Source organism: Camarhynchus parvulus, chromosome 8 (assembly GCF_901933205.1).
Source record: "Camarhynchus parvulus chromosome 8, STF_HiC, whole genome shotgun sequence".
Classification (NCBI taxonomy): Eukaryota; Metazoa; Chordata; class Aves; order Passeriformes; family Thraupidae; genus Camarhynchus; species Camarhynchus parvulus.
In genome coordinates, this window is record NC_044578.1 from 2356039 (window position 1) to 2375821 (window position 19783).

The following is a 19783-nucleotide window of genomic DNA, read 5'->3' on the forward strand; positions in this document are numbered from 1 at the left end:
TGGGAAAGTGACAAAGAAATCCATGGATCCCTAGGCTGGAATGACACAGCCTTGCTTGGATGTTTTCCCCATCTGCGGTTTTATGGCCTCTGGGATAGTGTCCCTTGAATTTTTAAAAACACAATTTAGGTGCCACTCCTTCAAAATAATACAATGACTTTTCTTTATCCTTAATCTGAAGGAACCAGTCACTTAAATAAGCGTTTCCTTCCTAGTTGTTAAGGCTCTCACTAATTACACAAGCAAGCAATTGTAGGATCTCATTATGGCTTGATTAAAAGCCACAGGGAGGACCTGCAGCTCCAGTAGCTGATGTCCTCCCAAGCTGTACTGCTGCCTTATAGTCAACTTCAAACCCCCAAAAATCCAGTCAAAGCCTCTTTTTTTAACCAGAACTCACCTCTACTTTTCAGGTAAAGTGGATACTGCCTGAAATTCAGCACTTGTTTTAATACCTCAGGTCTGAACATTGCAGCTTATGTTTTGCTACTGCCTAATGTCTGAGCTTCCTTGGCTGCTTCATGCATGGGGTAAAGTGTCTTCTTGGCTGGTTTGCCTACAGAAGCAAATAGCTGCAGAGAGAACCTGCTATTTGCTCTGGGAGAGTTTTGCCTCTGCGTGGTGGCTGAGGGGATTGAAAGGAGCAGAGTCCTTGAGAGATTCAGGGGAGTTTTTTGTGTTTTCAAGGAGGGTCACATGTGGTACTCTATAGAAGGGCTCTGCCAGTGTTTGCATCTGAATAATGACAGAAGCCATTTTGGCTGTTTTTCCTTCTATCCCTTCATGTCTTTGCCACTTTTTATATTCAGAATTTTGGGTCTGTAGTCTCCTGTTTTGGTTCAGTATTTGCATGGGGTAGGGTGGGGAGCTGAAGCAGAAACTTCCTGATCATTTGATTAAAGCAATGTTCTGGCTTAGGAGCGTTTGTCTTTCTGTAAATGGTGTTAAAAAGAAACAAAAAAATAATACAATGAATAGTTTTACTGAACCCACTGTCCTCTCAAGTTTCTCTCCCTGTTTTCCATATTCCCTAAGTTTTTCTAAGAGATTTGAGTAGATTCAATGCTTCAGCATAGCAGTAACTGGGACTTTGAGGGTTTTTAATGGAATATATGAGAGTGTTCACATTATATGGGTGTGCATTCCATGAGATATTTTTGCCCATTTTACAAGGCACAGTGAAAAACCAGCCAACCATCTGTAAAATCCATGGGAGATCAAAAAAACCCATGCAGCGGCAGTTCGCCTGAAGTTAAAAATAAAAGATGGGATTTTTTTCCTTTTTGAAGCCCCTTAGTTACAAAAGAGAGTTTGCTTTGAAGATATTAACTAATGTGCATGACCCAACTGTATTTTAACAGATTATTTGGATTGCATAAGAAGGTCATCAACATGGTACACAACCTGCTGTCCAGCCACGACTCGGACCCGCGGTACGCTGACCCCCAGGTAAAGGCCCGGGTGGCAATGCTGTATCTACCTCTGATTGGCGTGATCATGGAAACTGTGCCTCAGCTCTATGACTTCACAGGTATTTGATATTCTCTGCCTTGGCTGTCTGCTCACCAGACTTGGGTGTTTGGGTTCTGAAATTGAGCTATGAACGCCTTTGCTGTCGGACGAGGTTGTTTCTGAATTGCGATTTTGGCGTTTTTTCGTGTTTGGTTTCACTTGCAAAATGTGTCTTCAATGCCTGTTAACACTCAAAAGTTGCATTTGCCCACTTGTTGGCATGAAATAAAAAAAAAGCAGTGCACTTTAGTTTACATCCCACTGGCTGATGTAAATGCAGAGCCAGCTTCCATCTGTGTCTCTAACCTGCTTAAAAAGTCACCCCTCAAACTGTACCAGAGTCCCTAAATCCAAAGGATGAGCAGAGTTCCTAAATCCAAAGGATAAGCAGAGTTCCTAATTCCAAAGGATAAGCAGAGTTCCTCTTCTTCCTCCTATCATGTGCTCCATCAGCAGTTCATTTTCAGGGGTGCTTTGCAAAGTGTCCCAAAGAGCAGCAGAGGTTATTTCAAATCAGGGCAGGGAGTCCAGTCAGGAATAGTTTGGAATTTAGTGTTCTCATCTACATCCTCTGAACTTCATGACACAGTTAAGCTGCAGGAAGGGATTTGGAGTATTCAAAGGGACAAGTGGTCTGTTGTCTCTTATTAGAAGGGTTTTAGGCACTGAGGTTGTGTAGGTTGCATTTGGGAATTACTTTCTTTGCTTTCATGGTCTCAAATCATTGTCCTGTTCTTTGCAGGACCCCTCAAGTGGGATGATTTTCAGTTTGAATTCCCAGTTCAGTGGGACCAGCACTGTGGATGGAGGCTGGGGGGTGAAGCCTTGGATTTGGGGCTTGACTAAAATCCTGTATTTCTCTGCAGAGAGCCACAACCAGCGGGGGAGGCCGAGCTGTGTCGCCGTGGACGATTATGAGAGCGAGGGTGGCAGCATGATCAGCCAGACAGTGGCCATGGCCATTGCAGGGACTTCTGTCCCCCAGCTCACCAGGCCCAGCAGTTTCCTACTCCCTTCTTCGGTACAAATCCATCTCTCCCCATTTCCTGACCCTCAGTCTGTGTCAACCAGCAAATATTCAGCAGGCTCTGTGGGGACCCACATCAGTTTGTAGTTGGGTATGCAGAGGGGCAGCAAGGGGGACAAAGCACATTGGCATCTTGCTGTGTGTGTATCAGAGGGGCATAAGAAAATGCCAAGGAGGGATAGGAATCAACAAACCTCAGAAAGTGGGAGAATTCTCTTTCCTGATAAAGAAGCAATCCTGTAAAAGCTCTGTGAAGTGCAGTAGTCACTATGAGCTTTAAACCCTAAGAACAAATTCTACCCCAGGTAAATCCCATCTGGCTGAAGATAAGGAGGGGTCATGTTCCCTGTTCTCTGCACAGAGAGGGAATCCTGATTCTGGTAGCAGGCAGACCCTCCCATTTCTGCCTTCTCTTGCCTTTACTCCATGACTATGACCCCATTTTGCTGGGGTTCAGGTGCACTCTCAGTGAGACCCTGACAGATGCATGAGGTAACATGCAGCCCCTCTGCTTAAACCCTGAGCTGCTGAGGTTATTACAATTATCTCAAGGGAAGAAACTCCCACTCTGTGGTGATTGGAATGTGATCCCTGTCCTGTCCTGTGTTTCAGAGTGGCAGGCAGCACTCCACCTTCTCAACAGAGTCCAGCCGCAGCCTCCTCATCTGCCTGCTGTGGGTGCTGAAGAACGCAGACGAGAGCGTCCTGCAGAAGTGGTTCACTGACCTGTCAGTGCTGCAGCTCAACCGCCTGCTGGACCTGCTCTATCTCTGTGTCTCCTGCTTTGAGTACAAGGTACTGCCCAGCTGGAACCCCCTGCAGTCCCTCCCGGGCCCTGCTGAGGACCTTTATGCTCCCATCCTTTACACGACCGCAGAAAGGCATTTCCTGTCCTCTCCAAAGTATTTCCTGTATTCACAATCCCAAGGCCAGGCTTTTCCCATGTTTACTTCCCAGCCATGTGAGTGTCTGTGCCTTGTTCCACTTCTCAAGCAGTTTGTGCTGCTTGCCCCTTATCTGGGAACTGCTGCAGTGCCACTTTGAAAAGAGAATTTTCTGTAGCAATGCTGGAATTTAAGTGTTTTATCCACCTACCAACTTAATCTGTATTCCTTTCTTACTGCATGTCTGTAGATATTTTGAGTTGTTAACTCTTAGCAAATATCCCAAACTGAAAGAGTCTTCCCTCATGGTTTTGTTTGGAACTTGCAGGGCAAGAAAGTGTTTGAAAGAATGAACAGTCTGACGTTTAAGAAGTCGAAAGACATGAGAGCCAAACTTGAAGAAGCAATTTTGGGCAGCATAGGGGCAAGGCAGGAAATGGTCCGAAGAAGTAGAGGACAGCTGGGTAAGTAAAGGAGTCCTCTGTGCCATCCCTTTTCTTCCAAAAGCTGCTCCTCCCATCCCCAACAAGTATTTGCACCCATCTGTGGTGTGGGATACAAAGAGGCCCCTAGGAAAGCTGTTTGCAGCACCCTTCCCTGAGTCTGCAAAATCTAAACAACCTTTCCTAAATTGCAGGCACTTCATTTGCTACTTGATTGCCTTTTTTAGTGACATCACATCTCATTTATGGGGTGTTCTTGCCTTAGTTTTTTACAGCATCTTCTGGAATGTCCTGTTCAAGGATCAGAGAGGAAAGCAAACTGCCTGATCTTGCTCTGACAGCTCTGAAAATGCCTGGGCATTTCTGCTGACTTAAGGAGACCTGAAGTAGCTGTAGTTGGACTAACAGGCTCCTTCTGATGATTTCTACTGTTTGTAAAACCCAGTAATTTTTAGGAACACCCAAAATTCAAGGGGTGGCTCAGGGGACAAGAATCAGAACTGTGGTTTTGTCTCCTGCTTTGCCACACGAGCCTGTCCTTGTGGGCTACGGTGGAAAAGTAGTTTAGAGCCATAATTAAGGAATCACTTCAGAGATGGGAACCTTTATTTTTTTTCTTAATGTGGCTGGATTACTTTTATTACCTGAAATTCCCCTGCCCTCCCAGCAATGAGAATAAAAGATTGTGAGGTGGAAAGGGGGGGTCTTGGCACCACCCTGAGAGCATTCCTGGGTGCCAGTCAAGGACAGAGTGTTGGAATGCTGAGGGTTGGCACGCTCAGGCTCCTTGAGCAGTCCAAGGAAGGGACTCCTCTCACCAGTGAGTGCCTCAGCTGCCTCTCTGTGTCTCATGCCACTCAGCAGTGACAGAATTAGGGCCATGTAAACATCCTGGGTGAGTGCCACAGAGCCTCAGGCTCCAGAAAATCATCTTTGTTGCCACCTGCCACTTGTGAGCAGATCTGGAGCTGCTGCTTGTGCAGCTGAAGTGAGCACCAGCTGACTGCTGCTGTTTTGCTGTTTCCCTGCAGAGAGGAGCCCTTCTGGGAGTGCCTTTGGAAGTCAAGAGAACCTGAGATGGAGAAAGGATATGACTCACTGGCGGCAGAACACCGAGAAGCTTGACAAGTAACTCTGCCTTTTCCTTCTGCTCTACCCCTGTGCCAGGCCTGTGAGAGCAGGGTCCCCCTCCCCTCAGAGGGTCACTGCCAGCTCAGGTTTGAGCCCTCAGATGCACAGGGCTGGCATTGCAAAAAAAAAAAGCAAATAGCTTTTACTCCAAACTGCCCTCCCAACTCTTGCCTTTCTGCTGTCCCTTGCTTCCTTAGACTTCCAAATCAGATTTAAAGAGATTTATATGATCCATTACTGTCTTAAAACCCTGCCCTAAGCTGTAATTTAGAGGGAAGATCCATTAAGAGTTTCCACAGATAGCATTTATATCTCATGTCATATTTCCTTTATTCCATAAGAGCATTCTGGAGTTCTCAAAGCTCGCTTTCCTTTCCTGTCCTAATCCATCACTTTGATTGTTTTTCCACATGTGCTGTGCTTTTAGAAGCCACAAACCAGCCAGGTACTGTAGCATTGGTGTGCAGTTCTTACAAATTGCCATTTTGTACATCTGCAGACTCAATCATCACAGCATTGTTTGTGATGCTTGGCAGAACTTCTCAGTGTGTGTGTGCAACTGACTGGAATGAGCTCTTTTGGCTTATTACACCCATTTCCTTGAAAATTCCCTCTCTTGGTGTGGTTTAATCCAGAGGGCTCAGGAGTTGTGTTTGAGCTTTGCTGTGCACGTTTTCTGTCTCCTCAAATTGCAACCTGTAGTCTGCAAAAGAATTGTTCCTTAATCTAGGGAAGCAACCTCAGCCCAAGTGAAGCTCTAAAGAAACTGAGGAATGGGGTCCTCAGAGCCCACACAGAGATCAGGCCAAGTTTTATCCTTGCAGACACTGACTCTTCCTGGACTAGAAAGCAATTCTTCACAGCCTTTAGTTGTTTTGTCCCACGCAAAAATGTAATTTCTCCTTATGACAAGTAGTGGCTTTTTGTCCTGTTGAGTCATTGGGAAAGCCAAATGCCCAGGGTATTTCACCCTGCTGATGAAGTGATGTAGATATAAATTCCAGAGTCACACCAGATTAGAATTTGGCCTGAAAGACTCAGCAGCTCACTGCCAGCACTGGGTCTGAGTCCTGTCCTTCCCAGAAGGACCTCAAGTACACATCTAACAGCTGTGGAATTCCTTGATGGTCAAAGGATGGTGTCTCACCTCACAAAATGAGCTGCTTAGATAAAATAAAACTCTCTAGAGCTGCTTTCTAACCCCTGCTTGCTGTGACTGGCTCTGCTGTGTCCTGTGTGTGTAGGTAGAGCCTGGCCCTTTGAAACCCCATAAACAAGACTTTTCACTCCAAGAGCTCTGCACAGCTCTCTTTTTATGCAGATGATATTATTTTGTGGGGGATCAGGTCCCAAAACTTCCTGTCCTGGAGATGTTGGGGATGTGAGCCAGCTCCCAGAGAACGTGGAGTGTGGCAGGGAAGGGCTGCTGCAATACAGTTCCAAGAGCCAAATCGTTTCTTCCTTTTTCTGTGTGTTTTTCTGGGATTTTGGTCACCCTCCTGCTGGGATTTGGCCTGGCACAAATCTGTCAGGGATGGCACCTGTGGCAGGGCCGGCCAGGGTTGGGCTGTCTGAGTACACCCCTGGATCTGTGCCCAGTGCAGCTGGTGCCACTGGAAGGGGCTGGTTGTGCTGAATTCCTGGAATTACAGGTGTGAGTGGGTGTCTGGACCCTGCAAGGCTTTCCAGGAAAACAAGTGCCTGGCATGGAACAGCAAAACGTTGTCCTTTAGCTGAGAGGGGAAGTTGTGCTTCAAGGATTAAATGCAGTGTTGCTTGGAGAGATAAGATTGCAGCCTGGCAGGCTGCACTGTGCTGCTCCCAGGGGGAGTGCAGGTTCCCAGCTCGTGTAGCACCACCGTGTGTCCACAGCATAAAGCCACATGTCCTGTTCCTGGTCGTGCTGTCGCATGCCTAACGATGCTGCTGAGCCAGTTTGGGGTTGGACTGGGCTTCTAAACTGTTGTTGTGTTCCTGGGAGAGTAGTGAAGTGTCAGAGAGCAGTGTGAGCTCTCCAAGCATGATGAACGTGAAGCCTCTGTAAGTCTGTACTTGCAAAAAAACTGAGTTTTCCTTCCTGTCCTCTCAGGGGGTGCATTGAAATATCTTTGTGGTGTTGTCCAGTGATAAATATGCAAACTGTAACTGGGAGTTTCCTGCTAGTGAGAGAACATTTTTGACTGGAAAATATGTAGGTCTGTTCCTAAATCAGGAAGTAATTTTATTTCTTTGTTTTCTTTGATCAGGTCAAGGGCAGAGATAGAACATGAAGCACTCATTGATGGGAATCTTGCAACAGAAGCCAACCTGATAATTTTGGATACTCTAGAGATAGTTGTACAGGTGAGGCTGATAAGAAAATGGAGATGTAATGGCATTGCAGTCACCTGGCCAGGCAGCACTTTGTTAAACAAAACTGCCTCAGTGCTGAGGGAACTGTTCAGCTGCAGCAGCAAGGGGGTGATGTCTCTCCAAATCCCAGCCTGGAACAATCTGGTTTTACATTGCAATACCTTCCTTCAGTCTTGAAATTGAGAATTTTAAGATTCTCCCTTCCTTGTAGTATAAGAAATAGTTATTCAGGAATGAACTGTAAAAATTTCCAAATCTTGCCTTATCCCAAACAGTTCCTCCAGTTTTTCCCAAACCTGCCTCAAACCGCTGGGTTCCAGGTCAGCCTCCTGGACCTGTACTCACTTTGTCCCCTGATTTCTGTACAGATGAACCTGGGCACAGACTGGGAGCAGGCAGGACCATGCTTCCCAAATCCACCTCTGATCTGCAGAGAGACCCAGGAATGCCAAGGATTGAATTTGTGCCTGAATAACCCAGCTACAGCCCACCTATGGGCTTTCCCTCCAGCAGAACAATGTCCCCAAATGTGTCACTGAGGACAAAGAATCCCCACTGCACCTGCTTTATCCAGGGATCAGGTGTTCCTCACCTGGGGGTTGCCTCAGAACGGGGCTGTTTGGCAGGCCCAGCTAAGTGGGTCATTTCCCCATGCAAAGGGCTTTTGGTCAGAGCTGTTTGCTCTCTCCCACATGGACAGGCACGCAGAGGGTTCATTTTTCTCATGGAGTCTTGGTTTCTCATTTTTCTCATGGAGTCTTGTTTTCCCTGTTTCTCATGGAGCCTTGTTTCCCTTTGCAGACCGTGTCGGTGACGGAGTCCAAGGAGAGCATCCTCGGCGGGGTGCTCAAAGTGCTGCTGCACAGCATGGCCTGCAACCAAAGTGCCCTTTACCTCCAGCACTGCTTTGCCACGCAGAGAGCTTTGGTCTCAAAGGTGAATCCCCTGTGGGGGCACAAATCCCCCCCTGAGCCGCACTGAGGGAGGAAGGTGCTGTTTCTTCCTTTGTATGGGGCCACTTCCCCAAGCAATTATTATTTTGGGCAGTGTGAATTTTCAGACAGCATAGCCTGGCCTGGTTTTCATGGGCAGTACCTGCATTTCTGCATTTTGGGCTTGGCTGCACCAAAAAGTGCAGCTCACACACCATGGATGGGATTTGGGTTCCTGCTGGCTGGCACTGAGTGGGGAGAGGGGAGCTCAAGGCACAGGTGGGGTTGAAGCTGGACAAATCTCACTTTAAAAGGATTTGTTTCCCAGTTTCTGTGGGTGTGTGGGGAGAAGCTCAGAGTTTTAAGCCTGAGATTTTGGGAGTGATGTAAATCAGTGTGAGGGTGTAGATGTGGGAGCAAGTTGGAGGGGAAGGTAAAATGAGTTGCCTTCCAGTGCTGCCAGTTTTGCCTTACTGTAAAGTGATTGAAATGAGCATCATTCCCCCAAAACAGAGGGTTTGGGCTCCCTCTCATTACAGTGCACCCTCGCTGCTGCCTGTTTGAGTGCTCATTCCTGCCTGTTCCAATTTCCTCCCCTGCTGTTTTCCAGTTCCCTGAGCTGCTGTTTGAGGAGGAGACAGAGCAGTGTGCAGACCTGTGCCTGAGGCTCCTGAGGCACTGCAGCAGCAGCATTGGCCCCATCAGGTCCCACGCCAGTGCCTCCCTGTACCTCCTCATGAGGCAGAACTTCGAGATCGGGAACGTGAGTCTGCTGCTCTCCCTGGGTTATTGCAGATAACGGGGCTGGGGCTGCTGGCTGTGGGTGCAGTCCCCCACACAGCTGGGGGACACCCTGCTTCTGGCCAGGGGCTGTGAGGGGATTGACAGCACAGATAATGGGATTCCAGTTTTTAAGGCTTGACCAAACCAAAACCATCCTGGATCAAGGATGTTTCATGAGAGCATCATCCTGTTCAGGGTGTGTGAGAGGAGACCATGTGCAAACAGACAACATTAATATTTTTGCAGGAAAACCTTTATCTGGAACTAAATAATCATCAGATTTTAATGTTCGGCTGCAGCAGGTTTATTCTAATAATTGCTCTGAGACAGCTGTTCTTGCAAAACTTCAGTTTTCTTTTCTCTGTCAGGTCAGGAGGAGGGTGCCCTAACCAAAGCACTGTCTGCAGGCTGCTGAAATCCCATAACAACATCTCTGTTGCAGAACTTTGCCAGAGTGAAGATGCAGGTGACCATGTCCCTCTCATCCCTGGTGGGGACATCCCAGAACTTCAATGAAGAATTCCTGCGGCGTTCCCTCAAGACTATTCTGACATATGCTGAGGAGGATCTGGAACTTAGGGAGACAACATTTCCTGACCAGGTAAAAGACATAAACCACAAGGCAAGCAATATGTAATTCATTACCAGGCTGTGCCTAAACCTGCATCTAGGACTGGAATTTGCAGGCATTCCCTGGAAAGGGTTTGGGTTTTCGTTTTTTTAATCATCTAATCACATAAAACTCAGATTTTTGATTAGTTCTGACAAGATGCAAAGATTCAGAGTGATTGTGTTCCTCACATAACAATGGTAGCTCAATTTCCATTGCCAGTTCTTTACAGCAGCCTATTTTTCACAGGTCCAGGATTTAGTGTTCAACCTCCATATGATCCTGTCAGACACAGTTAAAATGAAGGAGCACCAGGAAGATCCAGAAATGCTGATTGACCTGATGTACAGGTAGAGTTGGCACTGTAGGGACAGGAGATGTCAGTGCTCCACATGGGTTTGGGCTCAGATGCTGCACATTTGGGCACTTACAGGACTTGATTGTGGGCCAGGGTGAGTCTCACTGCTCACAGACCAATATGTGCCTGTCTGTTGTGTTTGAGTGTGGTGCTGAGAGGTTTTGTTTGGCATTTGGGCAGCTTATCTTGGATAAAAGTAGTTTTCATTCCCCAGCCATCCCTGAAAATCTCATCTTCCACCTGAGTAGGGAACTCTCCCTGCTTGCTTCAGGGAAAGCTTGGGGGCTCTTCCAGCACTTGGTTGCCCCAAATGGTGTCCATGTGCAAAAGATATTCCAGAGCCAAGTTAAGCTCCCAAGTGCCAAATTCCATGCTGCTGTCTGCACAAATGGCCCTGAGGGCTTCTTAGTGGTCAGCAGAGGGGTTTTGCTGTAGGGAGCCAGGCAGGTGTGCTCTGATTGTGCCACACCTTTGGATTGCCACTAATCTCAGGTGAAACATGGGCTTTGGTCAGGAGCTTCAGCATCACCCACTGCTCACCCACCACTACTGGCTCAGAAATCTATAATTCAGGGTGACTTCCCATCTCAACAGCTTCTTGTCTCAGGGATTTCCAGAGCACCAAGGGGGTTGGTGTTTAAGCAGAAGTGACTAAATACAGTGTGAAAAAGCCGTGCTGAAGGGCTGTGCTGGTTCAGAAGGAAAGGACATGGAAGCACAGAGGTTTTGTCTCCCTTCAGGATTGCCAAGGGCTACCAGAATTCCCCTGACCTGAGGCTGACGTGGCTGCAGAACATGGCAGGGAAACATTCCGAGAGGAGCAACCACGCCGAGTCTGCCCAGTGCCTGGTGCACTCTGCAGCCCTGGTGGCCGAGTACCTGAGCATGCTGGAGGACAGGAAATACCTCCCTGTGGGCTGTGTGACATTCCAGGTGGGCATCATCCTCCCTAAGGGGTTTCTGGGCTTTGCTGCTGAGCTAAATAGTGTTTCCATGTGCTGGGAGTTCTGTGCTTACATCCTCAAAACATGCTCGCTGTTTGTTGCATCAATGAGATGCTGCTCTGTGAGGAATGTGTATTTTATACAGATCCTCTACAAAAATAGATGTATTTTATATATGCACTACAAAAATAGCAATATTTTACATATATACTCTATAAAAATAGATATATTTTATATATGCACTACAAAAATAGCAATATTTTACATATAAACACTCCACAAAAATAGATGTATTTTATATATATCCACTACAAAAATAGCAATATTTTACGTATATACTCTATAGAAATGGAAAGCCATATTTTACGTATATACTCCACAAAAATAGAAAGCCACCTCTACACAAATTCCAGGATTTGACTGCAAATCAACTGTCTTTCAAAGTATTGAAAGTGTTGAGTGTTGTTTGAATTGAGTAAACATATTTTTATCTCTTGTATCTCCCCAGAACATATCTTCCAATGTTTTGGAAGAGTCAGCAGTTTCTGATGATGTTGTGTCCCCAGATGAAGAAGGAATCTGTTCTGGGAAGTATTTTACAGAAGCTGGTCTGGTGGGATTGCTGGAACAGGCTGCAGCATCTTTCTCTATGGTAGAAGACTCATTTCTTTACCTCCCTTCTCCAGCAGCCTCACACTGCTGGGCAGTAGGAAGGAAAATGTTTTCTCTCTGAGTGTATAATTCTATTGTAAATGCTTAATTTGCACAGAGCAATTGGAGTTTTAATTGTTTAAAACAGCCTGATTTGCCCTCTGGAGTAAACCAAGGAAAAGGAGTGAATTAATTCCCAAGACACAACATGAAGTGTCATTCACTGGGCTTAAGCACAAGTAGCAGTAAATCCAGAGCAAAAGCCTGGAGTTCCTGCTCAGCCCCTCTGTGCAGTGGCTGCCCACAATGGGCTGGACCCACTCCAGGAGAGAGATCCTGGGGATCTTCCGAAGTCCATCTCTTCTGGGGTGCCAGAAGGGGATGCAGAAGTCACACAGGCTGAAGATGTACTGAACAGAAGGAGCTGAAATGTGCGCTTCAGCTTTTCCATATTGAATGCTCATAGGTTTGGTTAGGATCCTGTTTAGCTTGTTTTGCTCTGGTGCCTATGTCCATCCGAAATATCCCAGGATTGGTTATGTTAATGATCCTAATTACTGACAGCAAGGTGTAATGCACCAGGCTCTTGATTTCAGGGGTAACTGAGGATTTTATTCCATTTATCTCTGGGTACATTTGAAGAAATGATGTGATTATCCCACAATGGAGTCTCAGTCACCTTTTCATTTTGCAGTTTCATCATTTAAATGCTGTGTGTGTAATTCTGGCTGTTGAATTGATGGAGCAATCTGATGGGCCTTATTTTTGTAGGCTGGCATGTATGAAGCAGTTAATGAGGTTTACAAAGTCCTTATTCCTATTCATGAAGCCAACAGAGATGCCAAGAAGTTGTCTACAATTCATGGTAAACTGCAGGAAGCATTCAGCAAGATTGTTCACCAGGTAATGGTTTGAATTTTCAGCTGCAGGGTGAATTGTGAAGAAACTTCAAATGCTCAGTGCAAGGAAAATGAAAAACCATTATTCTCAGATTCCAGAGAATTGTCAAATGATGATCCATGGTAAATACAAGGATCATCAACAGTTTTTTTTCTGGAATTTAAAATGAGAGAACATCACAAACCAAGATTTGTGGTAACTTCAGAACTATCCAAGACTTAAAAATTCCAGTTTACCCTTTCAGATGTTCTTTTAAACTGTATTTTGCATGCTGGGAAAACCCACTGTACCTTGCCTTTAGCCTGGTAGGTAACATCCAGAAGTGCTGGGGGGTTTATTTGTTTGTTCATGTGATGGTTAAAGAATTGAAGGAACCTTTCCAAACTTGGATGGTGCAAAAGCCACCAGCTTAATTAAGGGCTGTGAGGGCCTGGCTGTGCTGGGCCAGAGGAGGCTGCTTTGGTTGCATGATGACTTAGAACCATTGAGACCATTGCAGGCTTATTGCTGGTCATGTTTTGGCCTTTGAAACTCTTTTTTTTTGGTTTCTGTGACATGCCCTTTTTACTTTTTATCACACAGAGTACTGGCTGGGAGGTAGGTAACTCCATCTTAGTTAGCAAAGAACACTAATTGAGTTTCCAGATGACTCACGCCAACGCTTGCCCACATGTGCTAGCTGTGGGTGTTTCTGTTGCTGTCTGCTGTTTAAAACAATTCATTAACCAAAGAAATCCCAATAAACCGTGGTTGTAGTAGGAATTTCTTCATAAGCAGCTGTAGGTAGTGCATGGATGCTGACGTGTTCCACTAATGAGGTTCTTTGGTGAATGAGCCACTGTATCATCACTAGTTTGTTTTTATAATTTGTTTATATTTCTTTCCATCAGCATTGACACAGAAAATCATCCCTCCATACCATATTTTCACCCCACCCACAGGGGTCGATTTAAGCACCAATGCTCAGAGGTACCAAACACAAACCTGGTTTGCTGCAGGTGCACCTTTGATCTCAGAGGAGAAACTGCTTCCTTCTCTTCTCAGTCAATCCATGTAGGGCTTTATCTGGCAGTAAAAGGGCTCAGTTGTGTTAACTGGGGCCAGTTTTGCTGCCTGGGTTTTTGAGGAGGCTGTGTGCTCACAGTTCTGCAACACACGCCACGAGAACCACGCTTTTGGGTTAAAAATGGACAAAGCAATTGAATGATCTGCAGGGCCACTTTGACTCCAGCCCTAGTCCAGTTGGCACAGTGGGTGCATGAGCATGGAGAAGTCTCAGAAAGCACTAAAAAGCTCTGTGAATATGATGTTCTTTGTTTAGGCTTCATCTTTTCAGTTTATTTTTGCTTTTCTATGGATCAGGCAGCTCATTTTGGGCCACCTCCCTCCAGGTTTCCACCACACATTTACTGAAGCGAGGCTGAGACAAAAAAACCTTTGGTGTTGTGGGACATAATTAAGGCTGGTGATGTCTGAATGTCAGTTTCAATTCCAGCCTGGCAAAAAATGGAAATTGAGCAGCTTAAAATAAACCCTGACACTTCAGGGCTGGCCCTGGAAATCATCCCCTTGTCCCCATGGAAAAGGTCCAGGGAGACACAGCCCAGCAGAGAACCTGTGCTAGGTGTGGAAATGATGTAAATGTGTTCAAGCCAACAAGGCCTGTGAGCATCTGTTTTATTATTCTGCCCCTAAATCGACCCCTGGAGAGACTCCTGCCATTGGTTATGATTCTAACACCACTTGGTCATGTTTTACTGCATGGTAAAAGACACCGTGGGTTCAGCTCTCGTCTGTCATCGTGCTCCTTCATTGCCACACTTTTTCTGACCTTTGTGCTTTGTAGCTTTCAGGTTTGTTGCATGTTTTGCCCTTTTTTCCCCTGCCCTTATTTTAAATATTTTAATGGATGCTCGCCCCCCCCCTTTTTTTTTTTTAATTTTAAAATTTATTTGCTGCCAATTTGCTGCTTGTTTGTTTTATGGAATTTCCCTAATTAAATACTTTCTGTTTTCTCCTCTATCGCCCTGGTTGCTGACCCTCCTCCCCACTCTTACTATTGTCTGTTGTGGTAAGTTCCTACTTGTGGAATTTTTTTTCCCTTTCTCTGCCCCTTTTTCCCCACCTCCCCTTTTTGTTTTTGGTTTGTTTTTTTTTTTTTGTTTTACACTGTGGAACCCCCAATTTCATTTTAGCAAAGAGCTATGCCAACAGCAGCACCCCCCTCCATGGCACAAGGGATGTGGTGTTGCCAACTACAAGCATTGCAGTGTCCTGGGGCTGGCACCAGAGGATTCCTGAGCTCTCCTTAAACACACCAACTGATGGGCTTTGTGTGCTTATTCATGGAATAAATGTTGAATTCATTCTATTAATTTGCTTTCCAATTAGGAAAATTAAGAAAAAATCTTTTCATGCTGTGCCACAAGAATTTAAAAACTCTTTTTAAGCTGTGCATGGGGAGGTTGCTAGTGGATAACAGGGCTCCAGGAGCTGATTCTTTCCCAAAAAATCAATATTGGAAGACTTGTAGTAGTTGGCAACACCTGCAAAGGACCTTGGGTTAAAATTGAGCAGGAAAATAACAGTACTGAGTTTGGTAAAGATGGGTTGGATTCTGCATTTTGAAGGAGTTGCTTTGTTCCTGCACCCTTCAGGCAGCTGCTGCTGTCCTGGAGGAGGAAGCAATGATCCCTCTTGCATCAGATTTATCTTTAATTTCCCCCCAAGTCTTGTTGGCAAAGCTTTTTGTGTGCGTGCAAGAGATAACCCCAAAACTTTATTCCCAGCAATTTGGAAAGGTATTTACCATGCATAATAACAAATCATGAACCTTCATAAGTCATGGTGGCTGTTACCTGCTCTGCCAGTTGTGTGATGGCTATTCAGTGTTCACCTTCATTCTCTTCTCCTCCCCAAATCCTATTATTTTTTGATAAAATAATAGGAGATAATGATGCTTTTAATAATTCCTCCCTCATATCTGCATTTTTAGCTCTTGCCAGAAACAAGACCACAGAGCACTTAATGATTTGTTCAGTTTTCCCTGCTGTGGCTGGGAAGTGGTTTGGTGTTGGCTGAGTTTGAGATGCCAGTACAGAGCCATCCCCTGTCCCTAGTGCCAGGCATGGAGCTGATGATCCCAGGGAAGTGGCAGCTCCTGAATGTCCCTGGCAGGCCTGGAGTGGTCTGGAAGTGTTTCCCCAAAGGGATTTGCTCCCATTCCCTTGTCTCCAGGCACAGATTTCCAGCAAGAGTTACATCAGGGGCTGGCCATGCTCCTCACTGCTGCCTCTAGGATCCCTTTTACTGGGATTCAGTGTCTGGATTTACCAGGGAGAGCCAGAGCAGCATGGGGATGAGCTGGGAGCTGACCTCACACAGGGACAGGGAATCTCACCAGGCTTCCCTTGAGCTCTGCCACTCCTGGGGCTCCCCAAAACTCTTATTTTTTGCATTTAGTAAATGCCAGCAGGACTCCTCAGGGATTTATGCTGATCAGCAGACAGCATTCTCTTCCTCCCTTATCATTTTTACCCTGCCTGTAACAAGGGTCTGCCTGGGCAGAGGTGTCCATGGCAAAAACTCACTTGTAGGGATCTGGTTCTTGCAAGTGCTTCACAGCCTGGAAACCCCTGGCCCAGGAGGGAGGAAACAGCTCATGAATTAGAAATCAGTGTGTCCTTAATCGCCCAGTGCCAGGGTTGGGGCAGGATCCCACAAACTTTGGCTCTGGGGAGCTGATCCCTGTGGCAGCTCCCCCCAGGCAGACACGGAGTCATGGAATGGTTTGGGTTGGAAAGGACCTTAGAGAGATGAGGTTCCAACCCCACCTTGCCCCAGGTGCTGCCTTGGGAAGGACTTGGAGAAAGGAGCCCTGGAGTCAGAGCCTTCTGTCTGTGACAGTGAGATGGAAGCTGGAAATGCTGAATATTGAGGGATTTTAGTGTGGATAATGTTACCCAAAACTGTGGCTTTGAAAAGGTAGTGATGAGGAAAAAAGGGTTCAGTAGCTCAATCCTGCATGGATCCAGAGGGATGGGCACTGCACAAAGGCAGGGAGTCCAGGGAAGTGGCAACATCCAGTGAAACAGCAGCAGCTCTGCAGCTGGAGTTCCCACCCTGGGAGGGCTCCTGGGCTCCTGGGTGTGCTGAAAGCCATGGGGAATTCAGTGGGGCTGGAGAAGAGCCCCTCTCTGCAGGAGGATTCCCAGAGGGACAGGCTCTAGAGCAGGGTCCAGGGAGCCTGGGCACAGCCAGGTGTTGCTTTTTTGGGATGAGGGCTGCTCCTCACCCCAGTGCCTCCAGGAGGGCAGAGCTCAGCTCTGAAGTGGAAGTTTTTGGCCCTCAGGCACCTCCAGGTGGGTGCTCCAGAGTTTCCTCCAGCCAGGAGAAGGCTGTGGCTCTGCCAGTGGTTTTTGCAATCTGGAGTTTGCCTGAAGGGTTTTTTTTATTTTAGTTTGGTTTATTTATCCTCTTTGCCTTCGTAGATCATGTTCACCATCACCACAAGAGATCAGTTTTGCCATAGCAAAATACTAAAATAAAACCTGGCAGCCAGGACACCTGTGAGGGCTGTTTGAAGCCAAACCCTAACCCAGCTCAGGGACCCTGAGTGTCCTTTACTGCATCACATTTGTCACGAGAGTAAAGGTGAACATTTTGGAGTTTCTTGCTGAAAGGCATCCCTGGTTTGTGCATGCAGCGTGAGTTCTTTAACACAAGCAAGGTGTGTTTAATTTTTAAAGCATTTTTCTTCTCTCTCTCTCTCTCTCTCTCTCTTTTAATCAGATTTTCTCCGTTGCCTTTCCAGCAAAAAATCTTTCTTGTTTCTCTCCTTTTGTTGCGTTTCGGGGCCAAATTCACCACTGGCTCCCCTGGAAGCAGGTACATGGCACAGGATTGCATCTGCTTTCACCAGGAGTGACTTTGGCCCTCTCTCCTAGGCAGTTCGTAGAGAGTGTAACACCTCCAGCTGGAATGCTGGTTCAAGAGCACTTGTGTGTGTGTGTGTGAGTGAACTGGACATTGACTTGGGCCCAACCCTGCAATTCCTGGAGGGTGGATTTGGGGGGAATCCATGCTGGGTGATTCCAGGGGTGTCTGACCCCTGCAGGGTCTCTGCACAGGCTTTGGAGAGCCTCAGATAATGATTCCAACAATAGGATTTATTTGCCTTTGGCTGCCTCTGAGAGATCTGATGCTTCTTAAGCTGAAAGAGATTAGATTTAGGTGGGATGTTGGGATGGAATTGTTCCCTGTGAGGGTGGTGAGTCTCCAGTTCCCAGAGCAGCTGTGGCTGCCCCTGGAAGTGCCCCAGGCCAGCTTGGACAGTGCTTGGAGCAGCCTGGGATAGTGGGAGATGTCCCTGCCCATGGCAGGGGTGGCACTGGATGGGCTTTGAGGTCCCTCCCAACCCAAACCATTCCATAATTCCATGCTGGCACCTCCAGGCTCCTCCTGGGTTGGGAGAAGTCATTGCAGGGTTGGGCTAATGGTCGTAACTGATCCATAGAATTCCATGTTAGTTTATAATTCCATTGTGGTGTTTGCTGCTAAATGCATCCATGCTGAATTCCAGGTGTGGTTTTTTTTTTCTTTCCCTTCTTTCTTTCTAATTTTTTTTCTCTTGTTTTATAATTTCTTTTCATTTTTGCATAAATTCAGGAGCCTGCGTGCAGCTGTGCTTGGGGGTGTGCGTGTCTCCACCCTGAAATAACTTCTTGTTTCTCCATCCCTAGGATGGAAAGAGGATGTTTGGCACCTACTTCCGAGTTGGTTTTTATGGCACTAAGTTTGGAGACCTGGATGAGCAAGAGTTTGTTTACAAGGAGCCTGCAATAACCAAGCTGGCTGAAATCTCCCATCGGCTGGAGGTGAGAGGGTCTCACTGGAAGTTTAACTGCATCCTATCAGTTGTTTCACAGGAACAGCCCCTCAGAGAAGCAGTTTGGGTGTCTGAGAGCTGCGGCTGGTGTCCCCTGCCCTCCTGCTGTGTGAGGAGGAGGAATTCCCTGATCAGAGGCTCTCCCTGAAAATTTGTGGAGTTCCCATTATCTTTCTCCTCCAGTAGGGTCTTCCCAAGGCATAGACTGAATCTTTAGTCTCTTCTTTATCTTCTGGTTTCTCCAAGATACCCTTGTGGTGCATGAATTCTGCATTCCAGGTGTCCAGCCTCATCTCTCTCCCAAGCTTTATTCACTGAAGCCCAGCAGAGCTGGTTTATCAAAACTTAAAGCTCCATTAATTTTCCCAGGCTGTGCTCCCACAAAAGTAGGTTATGACAACGTTCCTAAATGCTGGCTGAGAGCAATTTAGGAATATCACAGTATTTATAATTTGTATATATATAGGTTATGAGTAACACAATTAATTTAAATGTTAATTAAAATCATTAACTGAAATTTAAACATTCTATTTCCAACACCAGTGGATCCCAAACTGACCCATTTTAGTTGCACACAGACACAAAACAAGCCCAAATACCTCGTTCAGAACCAGGCACTGTTGGAAGGCCCTCCTGCTTTCCAGGGCTTGTTTTGTCCCATTGCTCTGGAATGTGACTGTTGGAATTCTCCTGGGTTCAGCAGATCCCATTCTGCCAAAGGCATGTGGAACTTCACCTGCCCTGAATGTGCCTTTGGCCCCCAGCCCCCACCAGGGCTGCATTTGATGTTTTTTTCCTTTCTCCTTGGTTGTAGGGGTTTTATGGAGAACGGTTTGGGGAAGATGTGCTGGAAGTGATCAAGGACTCAAACCCTGTGGACAAATGTAAACTTGATCCCAACAAGGTAAGGGCACAAGGGCAGGTGTGAGGTAGGACTGGTCCTGAATGGGTGAAAATGCAGTGGGACAAATTCTGCCCTGAATTTCACCACGTGGGCAACAAAATCCATGTACTGAGCATTTTGTGGCTGCCTGGGGAGGAGAGTTTGGGAAAATAATTCCAGCAAGGGATGCAGGATTGGCCATTCCCTTCCCTGCCCTGGTAGTGGTGGGTGGGAAGGGAGGAGGTGAAAGGACAGAGGCTGTGCTGGCCTTGCTCTGCTGGGTGCAAGGCAGGAGGGGCTGGGCCATTCCCTGGCTTTTGTGCAGCTGCAGCATTTTGTCACCTTTGTGCCACGTCCTTTAAGAGCAGCAGAAAGAGCAGGAGCAGGCCTGGGAAACAGGGCAGGGCATGACCTGCAAGGAAGGGTTTAGATTGGGTACTGGGGAGAAATTCATTGTGAGGTGGTGGACACAGGGTGCCCAGAGAA

The 19783-nt window shown here is 46.6% G+C and overlaps 1 protein-coding gene across 7 annotated transcripts in view; it reads left to right on the forward strand.

Moving 5' to 3' along the window:
- Positions 1-19783, forward strand: part of DOCK7 (dedicator of cytokinesis 7) — a 96892-nt gene that overhangs the window by 69102 nt on the left and 8007 nt on the right. For 3 of the 7 annotated variants that reach the window (XM_030953686.1, XM_030953689.1, XM_030953691.1), the window contains 16 exons: positions 1362-1531; positions 2379-2533; positions 3152-3334; positions 3752-3887; positions 4898-4994; positions 7244-7340; positions 8151-8285; positions 8892-9044; positions 9507-9665; positions 9924-10024; positions 10773-10965; positions 11485-11628; positions 12399-12530; positions 13110-13124; positions 18278-18403; positions 19229-19318. In XM_030953686.1, coding sequence (XP_030809546.1) covers positions 1362-1531; positions 2379-2533; positions 3152-3334; positions 3752-3887; positions 4898-4994; positions 7244-7340; positions 8151-8285; positions 8892-9044; positions 9507-9665; positions 9924-10024; positions 10773-10965; positions 11485-11628; positions 12399-12530; positions 13110-13124; positions 18278-18403; positions 19229-19318 — 2086 coding nt within the window. Of the gene's footprint in view, positions 1-1361; positions 1532-2378; positions 2534-3151; positions 3335-3751; positions 3888-4897; positions 4995-7243; positions 7341-8150; positions 8286-8891; positions 9045-9506; positions 9666-9923; positions 10025-10772; positions 10966-11484; positions 11629-12398; positions 12531-13109; positions 13125-18268; positions 18404-19228; positions 19319-19783 lie in introns of all 7 variants that reach the window. The other 4 variants (XM_030953687.1, XM_030953690.1, XM_030953692.1 and 1 more) reach the window with 2 other exon arrangements.